General features: G+C 35.5%; 1 protein-coding gene across 10 annotated transcripts in view; it reads right to left on the minus strand.

The window, feature by feature from the left end:
* Positions 1–27320, minus strand: part of Rfx3 (regulatory factor X3) — a 252369-nt gene that overhangs the window by 34508 nt on the left and 190541 nt on the right. For all 10 annotated transcript variants that reach the window (XM_036208665.1, XM_036208682.1, XM_036208635.1 and 7 more), the window contains 5 exons: positions 23338–23457; positions 12330–12451; positions 10476–10588; positions 3456–3571; positions 2861–3015 (listed from right to left, as the gene is read on the minus strand). In XM_036208665.1, coding sequence (XP_036064558.1) covers positions 2861–3015; positions 3456–3571; positions 10476–10588; positions 12330–12451; positions 23338–23457 — 626 coding nt within the window. The remainder of the gene's footprint in view (positions 1–2860; positions 3016–3455; positions 3572–10475; positions 10589–12329; positions 12452–23337; positions 23458–27320) is intronic.

Raw genomic sequence — 27320 nt, forward strand, 5'->3', positions numbered from 1 at the left:
TCTGGTAGATACCCAGATCTGTGATATACTGTGAGAAAGAAGTTCTATTTTGGCCAGCTGCCCCCAAGAACATACAGCAGGACCAAAGTCTTGGGCTATCCTTTCTATGCTCAAATGGGTCTGACTGTCTTTACTTGCTACTTTTGCCAAAACAGGTTTTAGAGGGAAATTTAGTGTAGTCAATTACTTACAAAAAGATACAAAATTTAACACCCCAATAATAAAACAACCGAGTGTTTTTAAAACTTATTTAACTGGATAGTAGAGGCTAAAATTGCCTAAATACTGATTGGGAAAGAATGCAGACTCTTAATGAGGCTTAACTGGAAATTTCTTGAGAGGAAATCTTTCAAAATATCCAAAGCATCCCACCTTAGTCAAAAGAGAAAAAAAGAAAGAAACACATCTTTCTGTTGTTTTATGTACTAGAATCATGGAGTACAGGCATGAATGGAAATGAAAGGAGTGGAAAAAAATTACAGCCTTTTTTGAAACTCAGTAAAATTTTGTTCAAGGTTCTAGTCAGCAATCTATATTTCCCATTTTGTTTTATCATTAGTATAATAACGATTTAATTTGAAAACACCCAATAACTTCTCATGTTATTTTTAAAGCATTTCATATATGCCCTATTTTATCTGGACAAACTTGATGGAAAGAAAATTATAATATGAAAAGATACACTGTGTATATTAAAAAGTTTAGTTATTTACTTTTTTTTATACTAAATAATATTCTGGACCACCTTTTTATTATATTCCCAGTTGCCCATTTAAAGTAGTACCAGTTGAAATCTTATTCAATAATTCACACTTAATTTCCTTTTTCCATGTTTCGGGGGAATGTATTTTAGAATATAGGCATTTCAGGCTGACTTTAAATTAGTACGATGTGCAGACTTTTTAGCTAAAAAAAGAAATCCCATCTGGACAGAAAATGGTAGAGTGAAGTACTAGTAGCCAAGAAATACAATTTTTAAAAATAAAATTAAGTTTGTTCTCTCTGTAGGGATTCATATAAAATCGAAATTGTGCAGACTGACTCTGACAGCTTCTAAAGACTCATAAATGGATGGTTTGATATTTAAAAATCTATTCTCAAGCTGAGCGCCCTCAGCCTGCCCAAGATCAGTATTAAGAAGCACACAGCCCAGCAACAGCTATCTACACTGTATTTTAAGCATTACATTGGTGAGCCTCATTGTAAAATAGAAATTGAATTCCCCAAATTTCTTTGTAGAGTAGTACATTAATGTATCTTGTAATTTCCGAGAAATAAAATGATTCCATTTTCTGGGCAATGTAGCGACACACTACGTGACAGGATTAACTGGTTTTCTAATCACATTTTTCAAAAGACAAAGGGCAAGTGTGTTCTATACTTAAAATTCTAAGGCTTAATGTAAATGAAAACTGATGCATGATTTAAATTAGGGAACTGCTAAATTCGTATGATACTAAGACAAAAGCACTTGGTTTCTGAATTGTTTAATGAATATTGATGCTGTTGACTTGCCTCAAAAAAGTGAGCACTCCCTGGCACCCCCTCCTTGTATCTCATGAGAAAAACTGCATGTTGGTAGCCAGATGTCATAGGCTAATGAGTTAGCCCATGCAACTTCTTTTTAAATATCTCTAGAGATTAACACTCGGAGCACAGGGAGCAGGAGAGTAGGGGAAAAAAAATCAAATTCTGGAACAAATACCAGTGGAAATTGACATGGTGAAATTTTCTGTGACAATATCAGTCTTTTTAGTCAGGTAACCTGGTGCAAATAGAGTGGAACACATTAGCAATTTATAAAGTGTTAAGATAATGCCAGTGGGATTTCTTTTGTTTTTACTTTCTCCTCCATATATTAATGTACATTGATTGGCATAATATGTAAATGTGTATAAGCATCTATTTTAGGGTAATGAATACATAAAAGAATTTATATCTTCCCTTGTGTCTTTGTATTTACAAGTACAAACATACAAATGTTAATATCTTCCTTTTTCTTTCTACTAAGCTCTATATTTTCCACAATAAAATAACAAATAATTGTGAATAGCATATTTAAAGTACCTACTGCCAATGTCACTAGCTAAAAGATTGCTTTAAATGTCAGATGGAAACAGTGCCGTTTCTTTAAAAGTTAAGGTCACTAGTATGGCTCATCTAGGTATAGGTATAAAGTAGTTCCAACAGCCTTTAACAATATATGTGGTGGCATTTACACCACCAACCCCAGAGAAAGCTTTGTTTGCTACAACATGGTTACTGAAAAAAGTAAAGTGATTTATACAGTTCCCATTCACTTCATAGTGGGGCACAATGCTTGTGTAGTTATTAGAGTCTTCTCTCAAATACTAGTTAACCACCAGTGTTAACGGAAACTGAATTAGGAGTCCTGAAGATGATACAGGTGACAGAGTAAATCCTTTCAAAACGTAATTCAACTCTACAGGAAACCACAATCAATCCATTTCAGATCCTAAGCAACCATGAAAGAGAATGGCCGGCAGTTAGAGATTGTGATATTTTTTGGCTATATGCAGAGGGCTTTGACCTTAAGTAGAATAATTTTGCACAGTTGACTGAACTAATAGTGTTCTTGTAATTAGTTTATTGAGGGTGTTATAGCTGTAGGTTGAATTTTAAAAATAATAATAATGAATAGACTAGAAAACAGTTCATTTCACCTTTATATAGTGTCACTGCAGGCTCTTTTCATGCAAGATTCTAGATGCTGCATGTTTTTTATTTGGCAAATTTAAATGAAACTAGGATCATTCCTGATTGTAACATCAATCCCCAGAATTTCTTGGGTGGTATGTATGAGAACAAAAGTATCCATAGTTGTCTCCATTTAACTTACTAGGAATGGGTCTAAGGACGTCGGGGATGAGAATCTCCACCAAAGCCTGGTACATCCCATGGTCACAGTTACACATCCATTTCAGGATAGACTCATGTTTGCACAGAGTTATCAGCTTTGCTTTCGGAAGTCGACTTTCTATTTCACTCAGATTGCTGGTGTGAATAAATGTCGCAAATGAATAGATGGCAAATGAGGATAAAACAGAAAATGGACTTTAAAAATAGTTTATCAAATATCACTGAGGTTAGAACTATACCATAATTGCACTGGTGTCATATGGCTGGATATATATGTATGTATATATACAAGCACACCCCCAGAGCTACTACCTATGTACATTAATAGTTTCTTATGGTCTGAAAGACAGATAGGATTGTAATCCACTAGCATGGCACAGATCTACCCTACTCCCCCAAATCAATAACATGGGAGCTACACACACTAAAATCTCAGAAGAACAGTCTGTTGTTTATTCCTAGGATGGTCAATCTACTCAATGTTATCAGGTAAGGTTCACAACTGGTATACATATTATTATCTGTGACATCTACTTAGTCATGAAAATGAATCAGAAAAGCATATTGATTCTGACCTTGATTCAGTAATGGTAGTGCCGTCAGTTGGAGTAGAGGGAGAATAGCGCCAGAATGTTTGCCATAATTTTTCTATCAGGCTAAACTGAAGATTCACAACGACGTCCAATATTGCCTAAAAACAAAGTGACCAAACCATAATACTTCCTTTACTTTCCCTTGTTCATTTACTTTACCATCAACCAGATGTTTCTGCTAAGGCAGCTACAATTCCTACATGGTCTAAACCATCCCATATGTATTTGACCCTTTGCACAAATGCTGTCTTTTTTGCAGTGATTCACACCAGCGACATGTGTCTACCCTGCCTTGGAAATCTGGTGACTCCAAAACGGTATCTAAAGCTTATAAGCACTAAAGGTACACTGCACATTCAAGACATGTTAAAACACAAATGACAGACAATAATTAAATAGCTATTATATTAATTACATATTGAAGTGATAATATTCAAAGATACAGTAAAACAATGTAAAATCAAATAATAATTTTTGTAATCATTAATGTTCTGAAAAACTAACACCACTATATTTCAGTGGCTCAGTAACAAAAGAAATGAAAATAAGTAGTAATGATTTGTCTATGTAGTGTGTTCTTGTTGAAATGAAAACAGATGGAATTTGAACAACTCCAAAAGAAAAGTGCAAATATTAGGCACTAATGTTTATACTGTTTCCAAGTTGGAATAACAGACTGCTTAGTGGTTTATATTGTGTTCCCCATAGTCTTGGGCATTTGGATACTTGGTTCTCAATTGATGGCACTGCTTGGGGATGCTTAGGAGATGTAGCCTTTTTGGAGGATATATGTCACTGGATGCGGGCTTTGAGACTTTAAAGATGTGTGCTGTTTCAAGTTCTCTGTCTGTGTTCTGTGCTTGTGATTCAAGACATGAGTATGCAGCTTCTTGTTTCTGCTGCCCTTCCTCCTGTTTGCAGAACTGTCTCCCTGCCATGACAAACTCTTAGCCCTTGGGGATCATGAGCCCAAATAAACTCTTTCTCCTCTAAGTGTTCCTGGTCATGGTGTTTTATCACTGCAATAGAAAAGAAACTAATATAAACTAATTAGATAACCAACTGAATTTTATGCTTACTGCTTACATAATATGTCAACTATACTTTGAGCTTAGAAAATAGAAAAAAATACTTAGTAAAAGTTAATATTTTCTTCTTATTCTTTCCATTTTTGGTAATACAAACTCATTTCAAACTTAGATAATATAATAACTGGTGTAGTTTATGTATTATATTTCCTTTATTGACATGTAACATTTCAAAGATGGGAAAAGAAATGGAAATTAACAATCTACTTATATTCTAGTTTTTAAATAACAAGACACAACATGAGCAACTTATTTATTTATTTGTTTGTTTGTTTGTTTATATTGCTTCCATGTTAGGTTATGCTTTTTCACATTCTGTGTTTAAATAAGATGTTATTAAAATCTAATGTAATCAGGTCATTCCCACACAGACACTCCCACAGGCCAACCTGATCTAAACAATCCCTCATTGAGACTCTCTTCCTGGGTAAATCTAGACAACTTGACAAGTTGACAGTTCAAACCAACCATCACAGCACTCTACCTACTCCTGACCAGGAAAGACAAAGCATTCCAACATCTGTGTTCTTTGGTGAATGACCACTGGCCATCCAAGAAGGCAGAAGTTAAGAATGATAAGTTGCTCAAGTGTGGCGGATGGGGTTAAGATTGATCTAATCTTCCAAGGGTACTGATCATGGGTCTCCGTCAGGCAGAGTTAACATATAAAGTAAAAGTGGAGTCAAGAGGCTTCCAGACACTGATACCTTTCTGAGTAGAAAGGAAATACACATATAGCCAAGTTTGGCTATATAATAACTTGCATTCCCCACTACAGCATACAATCTTACTTTTGTATATTCCTTTTATAGATTAGTTTAAGATTATTGTTTTCTAATTGTGGGGTCTGCCAGGCCTTGCCTTTTAGTTTAAATTTAGTTTCTAGAACCATTTTCCAGGTATAACAAGTTTCCTTTTTCTTTTGTGGTGATGTTAGTAACTGTCACTTCCCTATTTAACTTTTGATGACCATATTTAATTTCAGTCTGCCACTTCAGTCACTTTATAATAGAGCCTTTTGATAACAGCAAACATGGAGCCAAAGAAAATTTAATTTTGTGATTATGCTGAATGCCAAAGGGTTGATGTGTAGGTAGTATAAGCCAGTATAATGGATTTGATTCTATCAATAACTGAGAACTAAGACAGAAGATTCCCATAGGGATCTAGAAAAGGCGGCAAGAAGATGGAGACAACCTAGAGTCCATCTGAGTATTTTAGAAAAAGTAAACTGTAACTTCGTAATTGTAGAGTATGTGCCACGTGTATAGACAAGGCCTGACACATGAGACAGAGAACACCTTGATGGCTAATTCAGACATTAATCGTGTGCATGGAGGATGTGTTCTGAGAACTAGCAGGGAATGATGCAAGTTGGCATCTAGTGCAAATGAACTAATTTAATATAAAACTTTTCGGTAAGAATAAAAAATACTGAAGGCAAGCTCTGAAAATAAAGTAAATATAGTTGTCCTTCATCTCATACAGATCAAAACCCTCTCCACAAGTTCTGATGCCTACTTCTTTAAATGCAGCTTAGGCATATTCTAAGTGATGTCTCTACAGTGTGAGGCATTAATACATAACACACTCTGAGACTAAAACTAGTGATACTTAAAAATATTTCAACAAATACATGAAAAGAATTCCAAATAGGAGAATAATCCTACCTTAAAAGTATAAACTATAGAAAACATGAAGTAAAACATGGCAAGAATTTCAGCACATCATAAATCCAGTGTCTTCAAATTAATCTCAAATAATTCTTTGAAAATGACACCGACACCAGCCTCATTTAAGGCAGCTTGTAAAGTGACTAAAATATTATTATTTTCCAACCTATTTTCAAATATATAGGAAAATAGAAATTAAAATAATCTATATTCTACTGGCTTGTGGCAAATGACTACAGGATTGAATCTGAGAGCAAGGCAGCTTTATTTAAAATGTTTTGACATGTAACAAAAAGAATTAGAATTTTAAATTTCTAAATATACTACTCTGCTCCATGAGAGATGGCATGAGCACTGATAACTTAGAAACAAGTGGGGATCATTTTGTGGACTGTCATTTCCTACACAGATTAATTCTATTATGAGTTCTCCATCTCTTCACATAAAGTATATTTATTCATTACAATTGGAATTTTCATAAAAATTTTATAATGTGAAGACAATTTTAATCTTATTGGAGGCATCTGTTGCTTAGAATGATCTCACTGTACACTCTTTAGCAATGTAAATAATTATACTCCAATTTACACTCTGAATAAATATGATTCACTCAAAATGTGAATTATATTTGTACAAGCTAAGCTGCTTATAGAAGGCTTTATCTGGATACAGATAAATGAGGAATTGTTTAAAGAATTTTCACTGAATGTGATAGGTGTAAAAGAAATTTTTTCACATGTACAATGATGATTTAGAAATATTGCAATACTCAGGAAAACAAACTAGTCAAAGGGAAGTGAGTATTAAGTGGGTCATATAATGCAGAAGTGTTGGAAATGAGTAAGACAGGTTGAAGAACACTCTGCCATGCAAGATGTTGATAAAGAGAGGACTTGTCCTTGGCTGTCAATAACCTGGCATCTCTGACAAGCACTTGGGTTCACTTAGTCATCTTATTTCTGGAGCAATGGGAAAATCTATATATGCTTTAAATGAAACTTCTTACTTCATCCTTTGCTGTCAACAGGCAAGAGGACTTCTCTAGAAATCACAGGCTACTCCTTAATTTTCAGGCAGACCACAAATACTTCTGAGATAAAGCTACTTATATTCTAAAACCACTTAAGAAAATTCTGCAATGTATTCTCTCCTTTCTACCAGGTGAATGTAAGACGAACTAATGTACTGGAATGGAAAATGCTCCCTCCTAGGGAATAACAGCAATTCTGACATGAGGAGGAGAGTAGGAGGGAGGATCTAAGCATCAAGAGAAGCCTTCAGTAACCAAAACTTCAAGCAATCTTGACATATTTTAAGTTGAAACTTATTTCATTTTTCACTGTCAACAGTCAAAAGGAATTCTCTAGAAATCACTGGGTAATCATTAAATTGTAGGCAAATCATGAATACTCCCAAGACAAAGCTACTTAAATTCTAAAATCAGTCTAAAGGAAGACCAAAGGTTCTTACTAAGCATATTTAAGTAGAAGCATACATTTGAGGTATTCAAAAGGGTTTATTGAAAAACTGACTCTCTCTCCTGAACATGGCCTCCAGTTTTTGTTTTTGTTTTGTCTGCATGTTTGTTTGTTTGTTTTTACAAGGGCACTGTACCAGTTACTCTTTCACTTCCATGATAAAACACCATGACCAAGGAAACTTAAAGAAAAATTTATTTGGGGTTTCTGGTCCAGAGGACTAGAGACCATAACAGCAGAGCAAAGTCATGGAGACAGGAGCAAGAATGGAAGGGCTCACCTTGAATAAGAACAAAACAGAGAGCAAACTTAAAATGGTGGGGGCCTTGAAACTCTCAAGGCCCACCTCCAGTGACATACATTCTTCAAGAAGACCACACTTCATCAGCTTCCACAAAGAGCACCACCAACTATGGACCAAGTATTCAAATGCCCAAGACAACAGGGGACACCTCACTCAAACCACACATCCCACTCTCTGGTCCTCACAATAGCAGAGCTACATCATAAAGCAAAGTACATTTAGTTTAACTTTGGAATTTCTCATAGAGTGCCAGTCACAATACTATTAAAAAGTCCAGAGTCTCTTCTGAGAATCAAGGCAATCTTTTAATTGTAACCCCTTATAAAATAAAAATTGCATACATCTAAACAAATAATGGCACAGAATATACATTACTGTTCCAAAAGGAAAAAATGGGGTAATAACAAGAAATACTGAACCAATACAAGACTGAAAAACAGCAGGGCAAACATCAAGTTTCCCATGCCATATCTGATGTCAAAGGGCTGAGATGGCTCTGGTTCTCAAGCTGGGCTGCCTGTAACATACATCTCCTTCTCCTGGGCTGGTTTCATGCCTCATGTGCAACTTTCCTTTTCAGGTGTCTCATGCCTCTGGCATCTCCAACATCTTAGGGACTCCAATACAAGCCAGGGTTCATTTACACAGCTTCATACAGTGAACTTTCAGGGATCCTTCCTCTCTAAGAACCTCTAGGCATGGACTCCCCTGCCACATGTTGCCTAGCCTCAGTAGCCCTGTGAAACCACAGAGGAAGATTCTACAACCTCCATATCTTTCATGGCTCTGAAGCCATCACCATGTGAACAACACTGAGAAGTTTGACTGTCAGCTTGGGATGTACCCTGACCCCCTTGATCAACTTTAGCAGCAGCTTTTTATTGAAGTTGCTTTCCCAAGGCCTAAGAAAACACTTATACTTTCTTTACAAGCTGGAAGTTTAACTGGATAAAGGTCTTGCCAGGAGGGCACCTTCCCTTTATTGGACTGCAGATCTGACCTATCTTTAATGGCCCTAGTCTCCTTAACAATTGCAGTCTCTCTTATAATATAAGACTTGGCAATAACATTACACCTATTAGTGTCCTTTCAATTTTTGTACATTTTGTATTTCCTTCTGAACCATTTTTTAATTATAGACTTACTTAAGAGTGATTTCTAGTAAATAAGAAATTAAGTTAATATTAAGCTGTCTTGAATCTCTTTTACTAAAAATATGAATTCATTACTTTTAAATGTATTCTTAGGCAAGTTCACAAGGCATAGGCAGAAAATAGCCAATTCTTTGCCCAAATATCACAGGAACAGCTATAGTCCAATTACTAATATTGTTCTACTCTGAAACCCCTTTAGAGTCTACATATCTCTCAACACTACTGTCTTCCAAGATCCTATTAGGCCCCATTAAGCCCTATTTACAGCTTTCAACCATTTTTCTAGTGCAAAGTTCCAAAGCCTTCCACATTCCTCCAAAAAAACAATTGTCAGGTTCTTCAGAGTAATAGCCCACTCTCTAGAACCAATTTCTGCATTAGTTATTTTTCTATTGATGTGATATGCACCATAACCAAGGCAACGTATAGAAGAGTTTATTTCAGATTGTGGTTTCAGATGATTAGAGTCCATGATAGCTATCCAAAGGTATGGAAGCAGGAGCAGAAAGTGGGGGGTTCACATCTTGAACCACAGGCACCAAGCAGAACAAACAAACGTGAAATGGTACAAATCTTTAAATACTCAAAGCCTACCTCTAGTGACAAACTACCTCTAATAAGGACAGACTTCCTAGGCCTCCCTAAACGTCACCAACAATTGGGGCCATATGTACAAATGCCCAAGAATATGAGTGATTCAAACCAACACAAATATTACTAACATTTTACTTTTCCTTGTTACTAACATTTTACTTTTCCTTGTGGAAAGTCATTTACATAAGTTCAAAGACCAACATGCTATATGAATTTTCTGTACCTTTTTTTTTTTTTTTGCTTTAACATTAAACCCTGGAGTGCATTTCCTTTTAGTACATTTAGAGTTTTCTGTCCTATAAGTGTACAGTAGCCCAACCTATAAATTATAGCAGACTTAATCCCTCTCCCAATTAGATAGTGAAACTATAGGCATTCTTTTAAATCAAAAGAATAATGCAATAAACTCCCTTGTACATTTGATCCGTTACTCATATGTTAAGTTTTCTCTATAGACAAACCCAGAGTAGAATTGCTATACTAAAATATACAAAGATCACTTTTTTGAAATGGAGAATAAAATATATTCTCAATTTCACACATTCCCTCACTTTCCACTGAGACAAGAAGAAAGATTTTATTAGTGTTCAAAGAAATGCTCAAAATAACTAGAACTTCTCTGTTCTCTAGGGAAAAATCTTTATTATTTTGTTTTTGACAAGTTATGTTGCAAAATGTAGCATGTGCTCAGACTATGTTTGAAGGTCTTACCTCACAGTGCTCTCGATAAAGACTCTGCAGTGACTTGATATCCTCAAAGGTAGTGCCATCTGGCAGAGAAGAGATTTCAACTTCTCCAAACTCTGGAAGTGCTCGAGATGCATCTGTTACCATGACAACACAACAGAAAAAAAGCTATTGTGGATGGTGTCAATTACAGATTAATGAGGGGAATTTTCAGAAGACTAAAAAGGAAAGAAAATTTGGAGATCAGAGTGCCAAAGATCACTAACTTTCAAATTAATATTTTCTAGCCAGACTTAGTAACATTATCAGCATGTAACATATGAATGGAGTATATTTGTGAATTTCATATAAACTAAGCTCTACTCTAATTAAACTGGGTACTGGATAGATTCTTAGTAAAAGAAATATAACCTGAGCTTGCCAGTAGTGATTTTAGTTATTTTTATTATTGTGCTATCCAACCATATAAAAATAAACATAGCCTGAAACTCATTATTTTCATACCTTTTACATAATTGTAAAATGAAGGCTATAAAACTAAAAGCCAAAAAGTTAAAAAATAACATTAAACTAACAACATTAATTTGATGTGATGGATGACGCTATCCTATAATCCAATCATCTCTCACACATGAACCTGGTGTCAACTGCTGTAGACAAGTCTTCTGAGTATAACACCTACACCAATCTGCTCTTCCTGGTGGCTACCTGCTCCAATATACTTCTGTATTCAAATGATTAGGACACTTGCTATTGACCTTTCTTGATGACACTATAATTCATACATCACACACACACACACACACACACACACACACACACACTCTCTCTCTCTCACTTTTTCTCTTTCTATATTTTTCTTATTAGTCCTGAACAATTAGTAATATACTTTGGTGAGTTCCTTACCATAAGATCAAAATTAAACGAAGAATAATATAAATTTCTAAGTTCTAGGAAACCTATTTTTTTTGAGACAGGGTTTCTCTGTGTATCCCTGTTTTTAAATTTTTTTTTGCATATTACAACTCAACTACAGCTAAAAAAATAAAAGTTATAGTGTTTTCAAGCTCAATGGTCCATAAGACTACATATGGGCACTTTGGTCTAGGAAATGCTGCCATAACAATGTCAAGCTCAGGAGTGTTCTAACTTGAAAGTCTATTCCAGCTGTCTCTATTGGCAAGTGCACATAAACACACACACATAGACACCTATGCACACACACATAAGCACACACACACAGACACATGCATGTACATACACATAAGCACACACGCACAGAGACACACACATGCACACAGATACATAAATACACACCTGTGTGAGTACACTTACACCCCACTAGCATCTCTTTATATTGGCCCACTGTTTGGAGATGAAGCATACTCATCTATGGAACAGCTAGCAACTGAACTACCACTTTTGCTCCTTTGGCTATAGCATAAATATTCAAACAGGAAGCATTGTAATCAATTTACAAGAATAAATTATTTAAAATGTTTATAATTTTTCTAATCTAAGACTATGAATATGTAACTTTGTACACAGGAAATGAGAATTATTTGGGACTGGACATTATTTCTGAAGTAAACACAACATGATTTTGATCACAAAAGCCAAATGTAATATAAACTCTTGAGAACACTTTCTTAGCCCTGACCTTTTAAGGCAGATGCATTCAAGATTCCATATAGCTTAATATTTCAATAAAGATGAACTAGAACTATCATTTAATGTTATAGTTTCAGCACCAAATCACCTCTGCCTTTATATGGAATTAACATCTGAAGACATTCTACTTGGAGAAGAGACTACTATTGTTCTCTGCAAAATCCTAATAGCAACTACTATGCAACTATGCATTACACCTTAACATACCTAAAAACTGTTGATGATGTTGACTTTGGGCAATTACAGTTTGCTCAACAGATGTGCCTGTCTGTTGGCCACTTCCTGTGAAACCATCTGCAACCCCATCCACTTTCTGCATAGGCTTGTACCTAAAAATATTAGACGGGAAAAAACAAACAAACCAAATTATTCCTTGCTTTATTGTACTGCCCAAACTTTTATGGTGTTCAGTTTTAATCTAGTTCTGTCAATGTCTCAAGAAAGTTGCCAAATGTTTCTTCTTGATACTCTCATGAAGTCATGTACAGACATTTTTTTCCATTTGTAAAAAGAAAAAGGGGAAGAGCAATCAGAAAGAAATTCATTTGCAAATATCCAGAAATTGGTGTAAGAATGAAAGAATTATGAGACATTTCTTTGGACGATAGAGGCAAAGATGCTCATGCCTATAGTCATGGTACATATTGTAAAAGTAACTTGTAGTGGCCATTGGCTTATGGTAAAAAATGTAAATACACTGGAACTTGACTCTGAACCAAGATCAAAGAGTCTGCAAAGAAATGAAGGCCTTTCAGTTAATATATTTAAAATAAGATCAATTTATAAATCTTATCATACTGCTCTTTGTATTTCCTAAAGTCTCTTATGCATCTCAACACATTCATCTCCTTTGATTCTTATCAACAGCTACAAATATAAATGCCAGAAGCTTCAGTATGCAACAAAATAGGAATTCATCTACAAACCTAGTTTATCTAATTAGAGATAAGAGGAATCAGTGGGATTTAAATCAGTGTTAGGGCACTTGACTAGCAAGCACAAGGCCTTGGGCTCCCCCCACGAACAGGAAAGAAATCATACACACAAAAGGAAATCAAAGTCAGAGAACAATATGTTTTTAGGCCCTAGCTCTAAACTTTATGTATATTCTTTGCTACAAATTAGAGAAAATGTACTATAGCGGCAAAAAAACAGACTTCTTGGAGGCCAAATGTCACAACATCATCACATCACTACTTTACCAGCACCACACCACCAGCACAACCATCACCACACCACCACACCATCCAACACACCAGCGCACCACTACCATCATCATGACCACAAACATCGGCACCACCAACATCCTACAAGCATCAGCACGACTGCCTTACCACCAGCACCATCACCACCAGCACCCACATCACCACCACAAGTACCTGTACCACCAGCTCAAACATCACCATACCACCACCACCCCATCCTTACCACCAGCACCACCAGCAGTACCACCATTACTGACACCATCATCAACAGCAGCACCACCATACCACCACAGGCATCAGCACCAGTACATACCAGGACCACCACCAAGAGCCTCTACAAATCTCCCCAGACAAGCAAGCACAGGCTAGTATGCAGCAAGTATATTTTTCTTTTCTCCAAAATGTACTTTTCTTCATTTAAGACATTAAAAAAATGCAAAACCTAAATATCATAAAGTTAATTATCTAGGAATATCATCATTCACATTACAGTGTTTTTCTTTCCATCCCCCTATTTCTAACTGCATTTAAAGAAAAAGAACTTAGAATTTTCACCACCCTGATATGTGGCCATTATTAATGTCAATGTTCCCAATACATGAAAAGGACAACTTAAGGATGTCTCAATTCTGTTTAAAGATAGTAAGTGACTGGACCTAGTCAACACCATCCAAGCAATGCTCAGATTCAGTCACTGAAAAAGAAAGTCAAGAGGACAGAGGATAAGAGAGGGCACTGGAAACATCATCCTCATTATAGCTTTAGTGTTAGCCTCCTCAAGCATAAAATATCAGTTGCTGTTCTCTGGTGATCCAAAGGAACACAACTTGGTCTTTCATTTAGCAGGAAAACCTTCTGCTTCAAGAGTGTCACTCCTGATGCCTCTCCTCCAAAGGGATCATGTTAGAGAAGTTTAGGAACCTCTGGCTGGTGGGCTGGGACCTGTGCAGGGCAGGAGTGGGCTTGCCATTTTGTGCTAGAAGACTTGAATGGTCTCATGCTCAGGAAAGTTTTGTTCATTTGTTTCCTCATTCATTCATTCATTCATTCATTCATTCATTCAGGGTTTAATATGATTTTAGCTGAACTTTTTAAGACACAAAAACTCATATAAAAATAAATTTCTCTATTTGTTTAAGCATGGTTGCTCATGGTTAAGTACATTATCTTAGGTGAAAATAGTTGAATTTGAATGATTTAAACTGGCAATATTTCCTAGAGATTCAAAGTTATTAGGTCTTAATGGTGGATTATGCAGGGACTGTGATTTTTGTCTAACTATTCTTAATCATGCTCTTTTATTCTACACAGCATTCAGTCCTAAAGACATGAATTTGAAGGTCAAGTGAATCCAACTTGAAAGGAAATGATAGCTACTATACTTGCACATTTTCCAAGGACACAGGCTACATCACAGTCTACCTTTACAAAGTGCTTCGCAAACCTCCCACCTAAAAGCAAAATTATTTGCTTCCTTAGGAAGAGAGAGTTGGCCAGTATCATAAGCAGTGGAAGTCTCTAAATTAAAAGGATATCATATCTTAAAATATGCAGTCAAACCACAACAAATTACAATTAACACTTGACTGTATACTAATAATGTTATTGAGTTGGAGATACTAATTTGAGGTATACAATATATGTGGGAGATAGAAAATGCATGAAAACAGTTTATGGGAGGAAAGGAGTTATATACATATACATTCTAAAAATACTTTGAGTCAATACATAGAAAAAAAAAAGAGGAAAACCAGAAAATACAGTTAGAACTGGGAAATGAGTGCTCTCATTATAATCATAAGAGTAACAATAGCAGAATGAACAGTGAGTTGAAAGACACAAAGATGTCCTGTACATACTTCTCTCTCATAGTAATGGAGACTAGGTAAGCCAGAAACTCTGTGCCCCAGGCTGACAGGTCTGGGGACAAATTCCAGGAGAGGTTTGTGCCATGCTGAATGACACCAGTAATGGATGAGATGGCTCATGGCCAAGAGGGATAGTGTGAGCATGGATGTGTGAAAGAGTCTCTCTATAGCACTAACTTTTGCTTTCCTTGTTGTGTCTAAAGCAATAACTTCACAGTGGCATATTCACAGTGTATTGCTGTCTAGCATTGGGTCAGTACTGAGAGGAAATCCTCAAAGTCAGAAATTTTGGATTCAGGAAGACCAGATGTTCATTCTCTTGATTCTAAGGGAAATACCCTGGGTTTTTCCAAAGCAGGAGGACCAAGACAGTCACACTCAATAGAGACTAGATAAATACTCGTGACTGCTGATTCTTCCTACAAGAGATGGCTAAAGATGACATATATTGGCCATTCTGAAGATTTGTCATCAATATCTAGGAAGTTCCCATAAAAACCTAGCCTTATGTAACATCTACTCAATAGTCTTTGAGAATGGGGCTTGGAGCTGGTTTTACTTCTAAGAGATTTTCTAAGTAGCTTGTACAGACCTAGTCCACAGGAACATCTTTATCTCAAAACAGATACCTTTAGTCTCATGTTGCAGAAATATATCCAACATTAGATAGTACATACTTCCAAAAAAATCCATAAATTTTAATTTTTCCTATATATACACTAACTTTAAATGAATGGTTAAGATCATACTATAAATTGATCATAACACATATTAGATCAATTTATCAAGCATTAATTGTGGACTACATGTGATATGGCCCTATGCAGGCTCAGTTTTAGCGAAGTGAAAGATAAACATAATATTTAAATTTTTTTCAATATTTATTGATCTAACATAATAATTCTATATTATCTTAATTCTCTTGAAATTTCAACTATTCTTTTATTATTAAAAGATGAATTTTGAATCTTTTACCTAGCTTTTCTCTTCATTAAATATTCACCAAAAATACTACATTGTAAAAAGTAAAGAAAATTGATTGAAAACATACTAACAAACCTGTATATTGAATCCTGTTGAAATAATGAGCTCTTCAGTACTTATAACTATACCCTCATGTAACTCCATTTACTTTGCAAATTACTTCTAGGTTAAGTTTTCTCATAGTAGACTCAGGGGCATTGAGTTATGCATGTTCATAGGAGAGACGGACATTTTATTAAAGGAGGCAACAGCTCTTGCTTTCAAAATTAGCAAGGAGCAAATGATCATTTTAACAGCTTGCAACTCCATGGGCAATCAGAGCGAACACTGCTAATGATTAAGAAATGAAAGACGCTCTGATGTCTTAATAGCTGAGTGTATGCTTGAAACCTGTCACTAACACAGAAAACTTGGAAAATTGTTAGGAATCTGCCCCCATGAGGTTAGCTGTAGCTGTTATTTAGGGCTTGGACAGCTGTGCTCTTCTGTAGAAGCAATAGTCTGTCAATAATCTCACAAGCACAGACATCCATGTAGTCTAGTGGAAGGCAGAGAGTGTAACATCGTCATCATTACTGGAAAGAGTTTTCAACACACCAAATGCAAATGAAACATTTGGAAAAGTCCTTTCAAAGCTGCTGAAAAATTCCCAAGCAAAAGTCAACATAAGAACTATATAGGCAGTAATTATTTGTATTTATAATTCCTGAAAGTATGAAAGAAATTGCAAGAACCAATTAAAAAATGTCCAGCTAGCAATAATAGCAATAGGTTAGATTTTCTACTGGTTTCTTATAATTTTGGAAAAATTGCCCGAGGGCTTTTAGATTGACATTGGAAATGAGGTAGGTGACATAAATATGAATGAATCAGAGGAAAATAGTGAATGTGAAGGGATCCATTCTTTTAGAAGAGTAAATGAATCTTAGAAATCACACTACATATTTAAATGACTTATAACACCAACCTTGCTGACTAAAGATAGGATTTCATTTCCATTCTTCTTGGTAACTCAGAATACTTGGCTATCCACCAGTTTTACATTTGCAATAATGCAAGAAATAACACAAATTAAGTTCAAATGGGGTAGTTTCCTCAAGTGAGAATGAATGAAGTGGATCATTCATATTTTAGAAGAATGTGGTCTTCTAGGTGTTGAGGATGTATCATTGAAAGAAGCAAGCCTAATTTCTTGGAGTTTTTACTGAGCCCTCTTAGCATCAGTAACTTACAGTTAGAAGCCTAGAACAGTAGTATTTGTACAAATATTTGTATCAATGTGTGTATGTATGTTTTTGTGCATGTGTGTCCATGGTTGCATACATGTGAGTTTGGCTCTTCTTTCATTTACAGCTAGCCCTTTCTATTACACAGATACTAAAAATCTACCCACAATCTCTTCGTTATTTAGAGAATTACAATCTTGCTCCATCTGATGTCAACAAAAACTAAGAACAACCAAGGCTCTGTCTAGGAAAAAAATGAATTGGGGAGATTCTTGTATAAAGCACAATTAATGGGGCTAGTTTCTTGTAAGTAAATTACAATATAATTACCAGATGATTTACCATATAAAATGAGGTTCATTTTAAAGTTCAACAAACATTGAGAGCAGTACTAGGTGGTGACTATGACTACTTATTAGACTTTGAGTACATCCCTTGAGTTCAAGAATTCTTAAGGAGTGGTTCTTTATGATCCTCTTGACTTTGGTGGAACACGTGATCATGACATCATGAACTCGTCCATTGGCATACTAATAACAACTTCACTGTCACCTGCCTCAGGAATGACACAGTCTTCCAAGCTTAGCTTTGGAATAAACCCAGAGAATCTGTGGTCCAGGAAAAGTACTATGAACTAGTAACATGAATCAAAGCTGGAAACTATCCTTGTTTATCCTTGAAGCAGAAAGCAGACACACTCACTACATTTTGAGTGTGCCTACTCCTCCCAAAATGCAAAGGACTATTAAAGAGTTTTCTGTAATGCTTATATAACAGAGTGATATCATGAAGAAAAGTAATACTGGAGTGTTTCCAGCTGTAAAATGTTTTATTTCTCCACTAGAACTGTAAAATGAAGTTCGTTTCCATTTGAAAATGAAGAAACTGAAGCTGGAGTTATGAAGTCATACATCAATAGAAGTACCAAAATAGCCTGTGGTCACTTTATCCTCCACTTTAAGTAGAAAGTTTTTGTTTCATATGTCCCAAGCTCCTGGCATTAAGAAAGCTCCAATGACAAACGTCTTTGGATGTCCTCTCTCACATCAGAAGTAAAAGGAGTCTTGCTATCTGTCCCCTTTCTACCAGACCTTTCTCATCTTCCCCCACCATCATAAAGGCTCTCTCTTTCAGACACCTCTTTCTAGCAAGAGACCATCCAAATGGGTAGGTGACATATTTCTTAGTTAAAACATACTCTGTGATTTTTGCACTGTGTGCATTTTTGGAAGATCTCTCACTATGTAGCTGAGGTTGTGCTTGAGTTTGGAGCAATTCTTGTGCTTTAGTTTCCCATGGGAAAGGAAGGGACATTGGGGAATGGAAGGAAGACAGTAGGGTGGGCATGAACTATCACACTTGGCTCTCAACTTTTCTTGTAAATGTATGGATTTTTTGTTTGTTTGTTTGAGTTACTTGTGTCTTCAAGGATAGATTTCATACAGGAATGAAGACAAGAGAGTCAGTTCTTGTCCAGGTTGCTATATGAGTTGTCTATCTTGTCCAGACATCAGTGTTCTTAGCAACTGAGTGTTCTTTTCTTCCTACCTTTCTGTCATCCTATGCTCTCTTTTACATGCGATGTGCTTATTTTGTAAGCAACTGACAATTGCATGGAATTGCTGAGAAATTATGAATGTATTTTTATATTTTGAGAGTGGCTACTGAGATCAGACATCGTCAGGCACACTGTCAAAAGCACGTGGCTTCTCTCCACCAGTTCTGAAACAAGGATAAGGAAAAGCAGCTAAAATACAAATGCAAATGTTTCCTATATATTTCTTTAAGTGCTAAAGATACACAGCAACAAATATTTTTACATAGTTTGTAGACCTTAAAATTATCACTCTTTCTTTTGCTGCTTGATAACCTATGTGTTGTCTAAATTAGGGCAAGCAATTAGGACATGAGTAAATTTCCTTAAAAACTGGAGATTGGAGACACTGCTAGCTGCTGCCATGAGAAGCAACATGTAAAGACACCGGTAAGTCACAAGCCATGTGGCAAAGTATAGACTAACAGAAATGGGCTAAATATAAGAGTAAGAGCTAGACAATGGTAGGCCTGAGCTAATGGCCACGCAGTTTAAATAAAAAACAAACAAACAAACAAACAAAAAAAAAACCCAAAAAACCCAAAAAACAAAACTGGAGATTACCTCATTTAAGTGTAAAGTTTATTTTCAAACATTACACATTTTTCTCCTTTTGATTACTCATAGTTGACACTATTTTCAAAGACAGTTACAGTACTTTGTTACCGTAACTCTGATCATTAGAGTGATTGCAAAGACGTGCTGATGGGGGTGTCTCATTCATCTGTCTGTTCACTGTATTCCACAGACCATGGTACCGAGTAAGCCTCCAGGAAACAGAACACCTTGACTACTTACAATGCTTTTTATGTCAGTGGCTACACCCTACGCTTGCTTTTACATCAAGCAGGCTCTAATCTGCTCCTTATCTTTAGATATATGATTTGAAGATAGATTCATCTTTCAAATATGGGAAAATGTATCTGTCATATCTGCTTCTCAACCAGAACTCTTTTATTTTATTGCTTGATACATGGCTATGCTCCACATGGTATCACTGAAGGGTATCTGATTTACACAGAAGTGGAAATCATCTCTATTGCCCTATCCAGTTTTCAAACCAGATATATAAAATTGAATGCCCAGACTTAAATTATCAAAATAATCAACACATATACTTGACTTCTAATTACAAAAAACATGTGCAACATGCAGTTTAAACCACTGAAGATATGGAACTACATGTGCAGTCAATGAATCATGAGGTCTTTAATCTGAATATGTTGAAATATTAAATACCACTACCTGTAATAAAATATTTTAAACCTTTCATATACCATTTGTAATTTTATGAGCGAACATTTTCTTACATAAATTTTAATTTCATTAAATTCATTCAAATCTTGGAATCATCCCGACATAAAAACTTATCAAATAAATGATGAAAATAATTATTTTTCATCATTTTCAACAAATACTCCTAATGTGACCCTTACATCCAGACAAAAGGAAAGAAACTGTGGCAGTGGATATGCTCCTTCAGCAAGCCGAAGCCCCTTGACTATTCCTGTACCAAGTCTGTGTACTTAACAACAACACTGCCATCGTTCATCAGGGTGCCATTTGTAGAGCAAGAGCCTTGCTAGGAGTTGTGGTGCATACCTTTAATCCCAGTACTTAGAAGACAGAGGCAAGAAGATCTCTGTGAGTTTGAAACTAGCCTGGGCTGCCTGTTAAGTTTCAGAACACCTGAGACTATATAGGGAGATCCAGTTAAAAAAAAAAAAAAAAAAAAAAAGCTATTGGAAGAAAAGAAAATCCAGTACTTCTTTGGTATTCTAATGCTCTTCATTCATAAGAAGTACAAGACACTGGTATTGGCAGATTTTATTCATATATTAAGAATTTTACATCTCCATAAACGTGCTCACAGTGTATCTTTTTCTTATAGCAATTATCACCACCTGGAAACATATGTCAAATGTTTTCATGGCTCCTTAACCTTTACATCTCTGGAGTCTGTTCAATAGGAACATAATGTTTAAAAAAAAAAAAAAAGAAAAACGAAAAATCGAGACAGTTTTTGCTTTTTATAAAGACTGTCCTTAGAAAGCTTGCATTTTTTGTGAATTTATTAGATTTCCTCATAGGTAAAAGACAGGAAAACTGGCTTTCCCCAGGTACAATTTATCACTTTTGTTAGTATTTATGTTTGAGTATTTTATTTCTTGATTTTATCATTATCTCATTCTGTATTGCTGCTACACTTTGTGAAAGAGTTTACATCAGAAAGCAAATTTTAAATTATGTTCTTAAGTGGAAAAATAATAAAAGGCTTAAGATTGTAATAGTTTATTATAACATATAAACTATCGCTACCTTATATGATACTAGTGTATCTTTTATTTTGTTATTTTTTCAGTCCTTTTAAATTTATTTTCCTACCTACAGACAAAAAATATCTAGCAACTAAAAGCAAAACTGAGAATCTGTGGGTTGAAAATCCTTCTATGATGGACAGCCTTGAATTGCATCTCCAGGCTAGGACTTACGACTTTGCTGAAATGACTTAGCAAGAGTCCTTACTGCCAGTCTCTTCCCATTAAATATGTCTTGCCCCAAATAAAAAAGACATCAGAAAAAAACAGAATTTCATTGTTTTGCTTCAAAGCTTTAAATAGCTTTAGAGCTATTTTCTACACACACAAAACCAAACTTATTGCTTTCATGTAAACCTAAATCCCTTAATGTATGCCTTAACCTACTACGTAAATTCTCTCTCTTACTAAGCAACTCAGCATCTTTTCAATTCTCCTTCTGCAATAATAACTTAATCAAATCATGGACCACTACCAACAGCAGCATCTTCTACCTCATGGGCTTATGTGAACACTTCTCTTCTGCCTAGGTAGTCCTTATTTTTCTCACTCTTAGCCCCTACTCAAATAGTACATTCTCTGAGAAGCTTCCTAGTCCCCCTTCTCCCCGAGTTTGTTCAATTACTCCATATTCTATAGTTCTTTGATTAAACCTGAAGTTTTCCACAACATATTGCCCTACTTTACCTCCCTCATTCTTCACACTCTATCTTTCAAAGGTAGAGACTGTCTTGTCCTTGAATTTAGAGCCCAGCACACAGTAGAACTTCAATCAATGTTTACTGACCAGAGGAAAACCTATTATGTGACATTGTCTTTCAATGACTTAGAAGTCATGCTGTGTACTACACTGGTATGGATGAGATCTTCCCAGACAAATAACTACTAGATTGATGAAGAACCTAGTAAAATCATACCTTTTTCCTAGTTACTTCTACCACTTCAGGTGGAAAGAACAGTTGTAACTACAGAGCATAGGTAAACTCCACTGGTAAAGAGAGAGACTTCTTAAATTTTTATTTACTATAAATTGTGACAGAGTCATAAGTGACTGGAAGGCTCTTGGCTTGAAAACAGTGTAACGGTATATATATATATATATATGTATATATATATATATATATATATATATATATATATTCCATTTAACCTTAGTGAGATAGTTGAAAACATGGCTGCTAATGCTTTGATTGTCAAGGATTATGAGCATAGGCCAGAGTTGTTTTTTTTAATTCCAAAAAATAAAATTCTATCATCCATCCACCCCTGCATCCACTCATGTATTCATCCACCCATGCATCCATCCATCCATGAACGTATGAGCTATTAAAACTCTAATGTCTACAATTCTATGCTCATGAAGATTAGATTCCAAGAAAATGTAAAATGTCCCAAAGATCCTCCAAGAACTGTGACTTGATCAAAAAGAATTAGTTGGGATGGGCAAGATGGCTCACAAGGTAAAGCTACATGCTGTGCATGCCTGATGACCTTATTGGATAGAACTCATGGTGGAAGAAGAGAACCAAATCCTGAAAATTATTCTCTGACCTCCACCCACCCACCCTCACAAATGCATCACACACAAGCATGCCTAGACGTACTGTCTCTCACACATACGCACTCATACTTGCAATGTACGATAAATAATACTAGAAAAATGATCTGAAGAATTTAAGAATAGCATGTCTCATGAACACTAAAATTAAGTTTCTCCAAAGGTGCCATTTGCCTAGGTGTACTTCTTACTCTTTGTAAGTCACTTCCCTGTATGGACAGTAGTTTGGGACATCACATTTAACTTTTTAAAGGGGCGCAACAAGTTGGAGAATAAGTTATTTTTTTAGACATTGAAAAAAGGAGCACTGAAATTCTAAATGATACTTAATCACTACTCCAAGTGAAAGCATGTCAATGTTAGCAGCAGTCCTGTACACTTGTTTGTTTGATTTGTTCAGAAACAAGAAAACCTATGGAATTAAGATAGGTATAGCTCTGACGTGAGATAATGCAGTTCTACCTTTGCTTCTGCTGCATGGGTTGCTGTCTCATAGCCATATACTGCATATCTTCTTGTAGACGGTTAAGAGGAGAATCTGGCTTCACACGAATCCCATAGTAATGGTACTTGGAGTTTCCTCTTCATAAAAGAACAATAAATATAGAAACATGAAAAGTCAGTAAGACTAATATTAACCGTTAACTTCACACAGAAAAATATGGTTAAAACATTATACTAACGTTTCACGTTTATGATTTCTCTTTTCTGGATACCTATTATTTCTATAGTGACATTCCAAAAATCAAAATAAGATCCCAAAACAATCATCTCCAGGGTAACATTTCCTTTAAGCTTTCACTCAATATTTATCAGATATCTATCCCACTCATATTAATGTATTTTCTAATATATATTTCAAATTTAATTTAGAAGGGGTAATGGTTGGAAAAGAGCCAATCACAATCCAACCACAGCACAAATCATGGTACACTAGACAGCAACTTGCCATAAACACACAGAGAAAAGAAAAATCTTTATTCTATAGTCATGTATTAATTGTGTGTTTGTTTCAGATATGATGGCGTAATATCATTGTTAGATGCTATGACGGTTTATTATTTAATGTTTTGAAACCAAAAAAGGAAGAAAGTACTTAACATATATCTTTTAAAATACATTTTATCATTGATTTTATTGATTCATATCTGTTATTTATTAGTAAGATATACCATAAAAGATAGGGACATTTCCCTCTAAAAATGGTGAAGTCCTTCTGGAATAAAAATTTTGGAACTTCTTAGTGTTCATGAAAAATACCATGCTTGGTATTAGAAATGACAATTTTTATCCTGAATGGAACTTGCAAATTCTTGCAAAATTAACATTTTAAATATGTAAATTCTTGCAGAGAGACTAGTTTTTCACAAGTCTATATATAGCAATATGTCAGTGAGTGCTCTTCCAATTTTTTCTTTCATTTATGAAGAGAAATTTAAGTGGTGTGTGGATTAAATATTTTTAATGAAAATAGAAATTTTGACTTCCAAGACTAACAAACATACATTAGATGAGCCATACATTTGAAGAGACATTAGAACCACCAAATCACTGCACTTTGAAGAAAATGAAATAGAAGTAAAAAACTTAATTGCCCACAGAGAAAGACCTTGCACTTGAGAGATTAGATCTTATTTATAAAACCCACTGAGACTGGAGCAAAAACCTACAATAAAACCTACCACAAACACACCTGATGGTATTCTATAGGGGTAAAGGGAAGGACAGGAAGCAGGAGGCATTAATCATGGGAAAATGGACAAAGTAAACTGATAGTTTTCTTCTGAGATGCAGTTTCTTACAAACTAGGATTGGGATGGAGTGAGAGGTAGGTCTTTCTATCCCACTGGGAATGGCCAGGGAAGAGAAGTACACCCAGAGTCATCCTCAGTCAGATGTAATTTGGAGATGGGGTCTATCAAAACATACCCTTTGCATTGCCTTTGGTGGAAATGCAATGGTGTTATTTGCTTTTTGTTTATGTAGGTGCCAAAAGCAGGTTTAGTCTGGTTTTGGATTTGGATAATTTCACTAGACAATCTTATTGACAGATAATGTTTCTGCAGACTGTTCATTTAAAAACAAACAAACTAAATACCATGGGATTTAATCTGCCTCTTGATCTATACTGATTTTCCTTCCATTCCTTGAAGAAGAGTGAAAAGCTGCTGTCAGTTCCCACAGCAGAAGGATCTCTGAGATTTCATCCCTAATACCATCAGTGTTCTTTATTAGCATTCCGTCAGCTTCCCAACATGCCATTTGTTTAAATTCAACCCACAGCATTTATTCCCTCCTTATTCTTTTAGGCATTTCTTTCCAACTCAATTGCGAACACCACATAGAATGTTAAAAGAATTAGGAGACAGACTCCTTGGGGGTAGGAAATCGAAAGTAAAAAAATGGCAATACTGCAGAATGTACTTGTAGAATATGGACTCTACTCATTGACAAACCCAAACAACCCCAATTTTGTCCCTTTCTATTTTAAAGATGTGTTTCAAGGTTTGAATAGAGACTCAAAATAGGATCCATTGAAATCTTTTTCAGTAACAAAAGCAGTACAACAATACAGCTATTAGAATGTTGACTAAAGCCTAGAGTTTCAAAATATTGGCACCATATGTGTAACTACTGAGCCATCAGCTAGGAAATACTAGGTTAGGTCTCCAAATAATGATTTTCCTGGTTTGGGGGAGAGGAAATACAAGAGAAACAAAAGTTCTTCTTTTCAAAGGAATGAAAGCTAGTTTCTTCAGTCTGAATAGACAATCACATTCTGCAATTTAAAATATACTACCTTTTGAAGTACCAAAAGAATATATTTATGAAAGAACTGAACCTCTGGCAATTTGAAAGTTGTACATTTGCTTTAAAGCAAGCAAAAGAAAAAATTCATAGTTCAAACACATACAAACTCTCCTAAAATGAACACAGTAATGAGGTTCTAGGCATACTGTCCCACAATATGGTACTCAATATTACAGAAAACAGTAAAAATAGGTGATGGAGTAAAAAAAATGCTCTCACTTCTTATCCAGTGAAGTGGGTGATAAAATGTAGCTGATATTTCTTTGTAAGTGGGTCTTAGGACCCTCATGCCAGAGGGGCCTTCCTACATCTAGAGGAAAGGAGTATCTTTTTGTCTGAAGACACAACACGGAATCTGAATGAAGGGCCTTCCTGGGCAACCCTTCATCCTACTTATAATTTTAGATCATACCACTTTGCCCAATCATGCTTTTCCAGGAATGTCCACTTCTTCAGAGTTAGTATAAAAAAAAATCACAATTTTTCATTTCTTTGATTCTTTATATATTAAAGGCATCACATTCTATAAAAATTATACTACAGGAATGGTTTCCTACTTAGCTTTTACTTTCTACTTGGGTCACCTGGGAAGAAAGCCCTCAGTGAGAAAATGGGCCTGTACACATGTCTCTGAGAGGATAACTTTATTAATTGATACAGGCATGTCCAGTCCAGTGTGAAGTGGAACTATGTAAAGGTAGGTAGTCAAGAGTCTGTGAGTTAGCCAGCAAGAAGCAATCTTCCATGGTTCCAGCCTCCAGGTTTCTGCCTTTAGTTCCTGGTTCTGACTTCTCTCAATGATGGATCGAGACTTGGAAGTGTAAACCAGTTAAACTTTTTCCTCCCTAAGTTGTTTTTGTCATACTGTTTATCACAGTAACAGAAAGGAGGCTAGAACACATGGGTATGTGTTTCCCATGTTAAACTGTGTTTGCTATAGGGAATCTGAGTCATGTTTCTGGAGATGGGTAGGGGCAGATTAGTCTTTCCTCTCTGAAAACATTCACTTCTCCTTTCAGCATAAACTTGTAATGATGTTAATTACTACTAGGGTATTGCTTTTCTTATAGAGAGGGGGGAAAACCCTTTGTACTGTAAGCCTTTGAGGCAGTGACTTATCACTAAAGATCTATCACCCAATGGACAATGCAGCATCTCTAGTTTAATGTTTTGTATATGATTCCTGAATGATTTAGAAAGCTAACAGATTCATATATTTTTCCCTAAGTGCTTAAAGTATTAGTTTTCAATTTGTAAAAACCATAGAGAATAAAAACAAAGCTCCAAGGCTCTAAATTTTCTTTTCACCATATTGGCTTAGAAAACAACATCCATTGTTTCTGAAGGGAAAAAAAAAACAACAAAAAAACAGTAAGATTGAAAGTCCCTCCGTCACATCACTGGTCCTGAAGGTGGAAATATGACATGCTTTCGCTCGGACACATGCCTATTTTCACAATCAAGAGTGAGAGAAATGCTGAGAAGGATTGGAAGGCTAGTCAATGGTAAATAGGACCATTAGCAAAGGCTTCAAATACGCATACTTTACAAGTTTATCAGATACCTTTAATTTGCCCCAGAATTACAGAATAAATGGGAATCCTCCAACTGAACTCATTCTTTTAGTAAAATAG

Source organism: Onychomys torridus, chromosome 1 (genome assembly GCF_903995425.1).
Source record: "Onychomys torridus chromosome 1, mOncTor1.1, whole genome shotgun sequence".
In the NCBI taxonomy this organism is placed as follows: domain Eukaryota; kingdom Metazoa; phylum Chordata; class Mammalia; order Rodentia; family Cricetidae; genus Onychomys; species Onychomys torridus.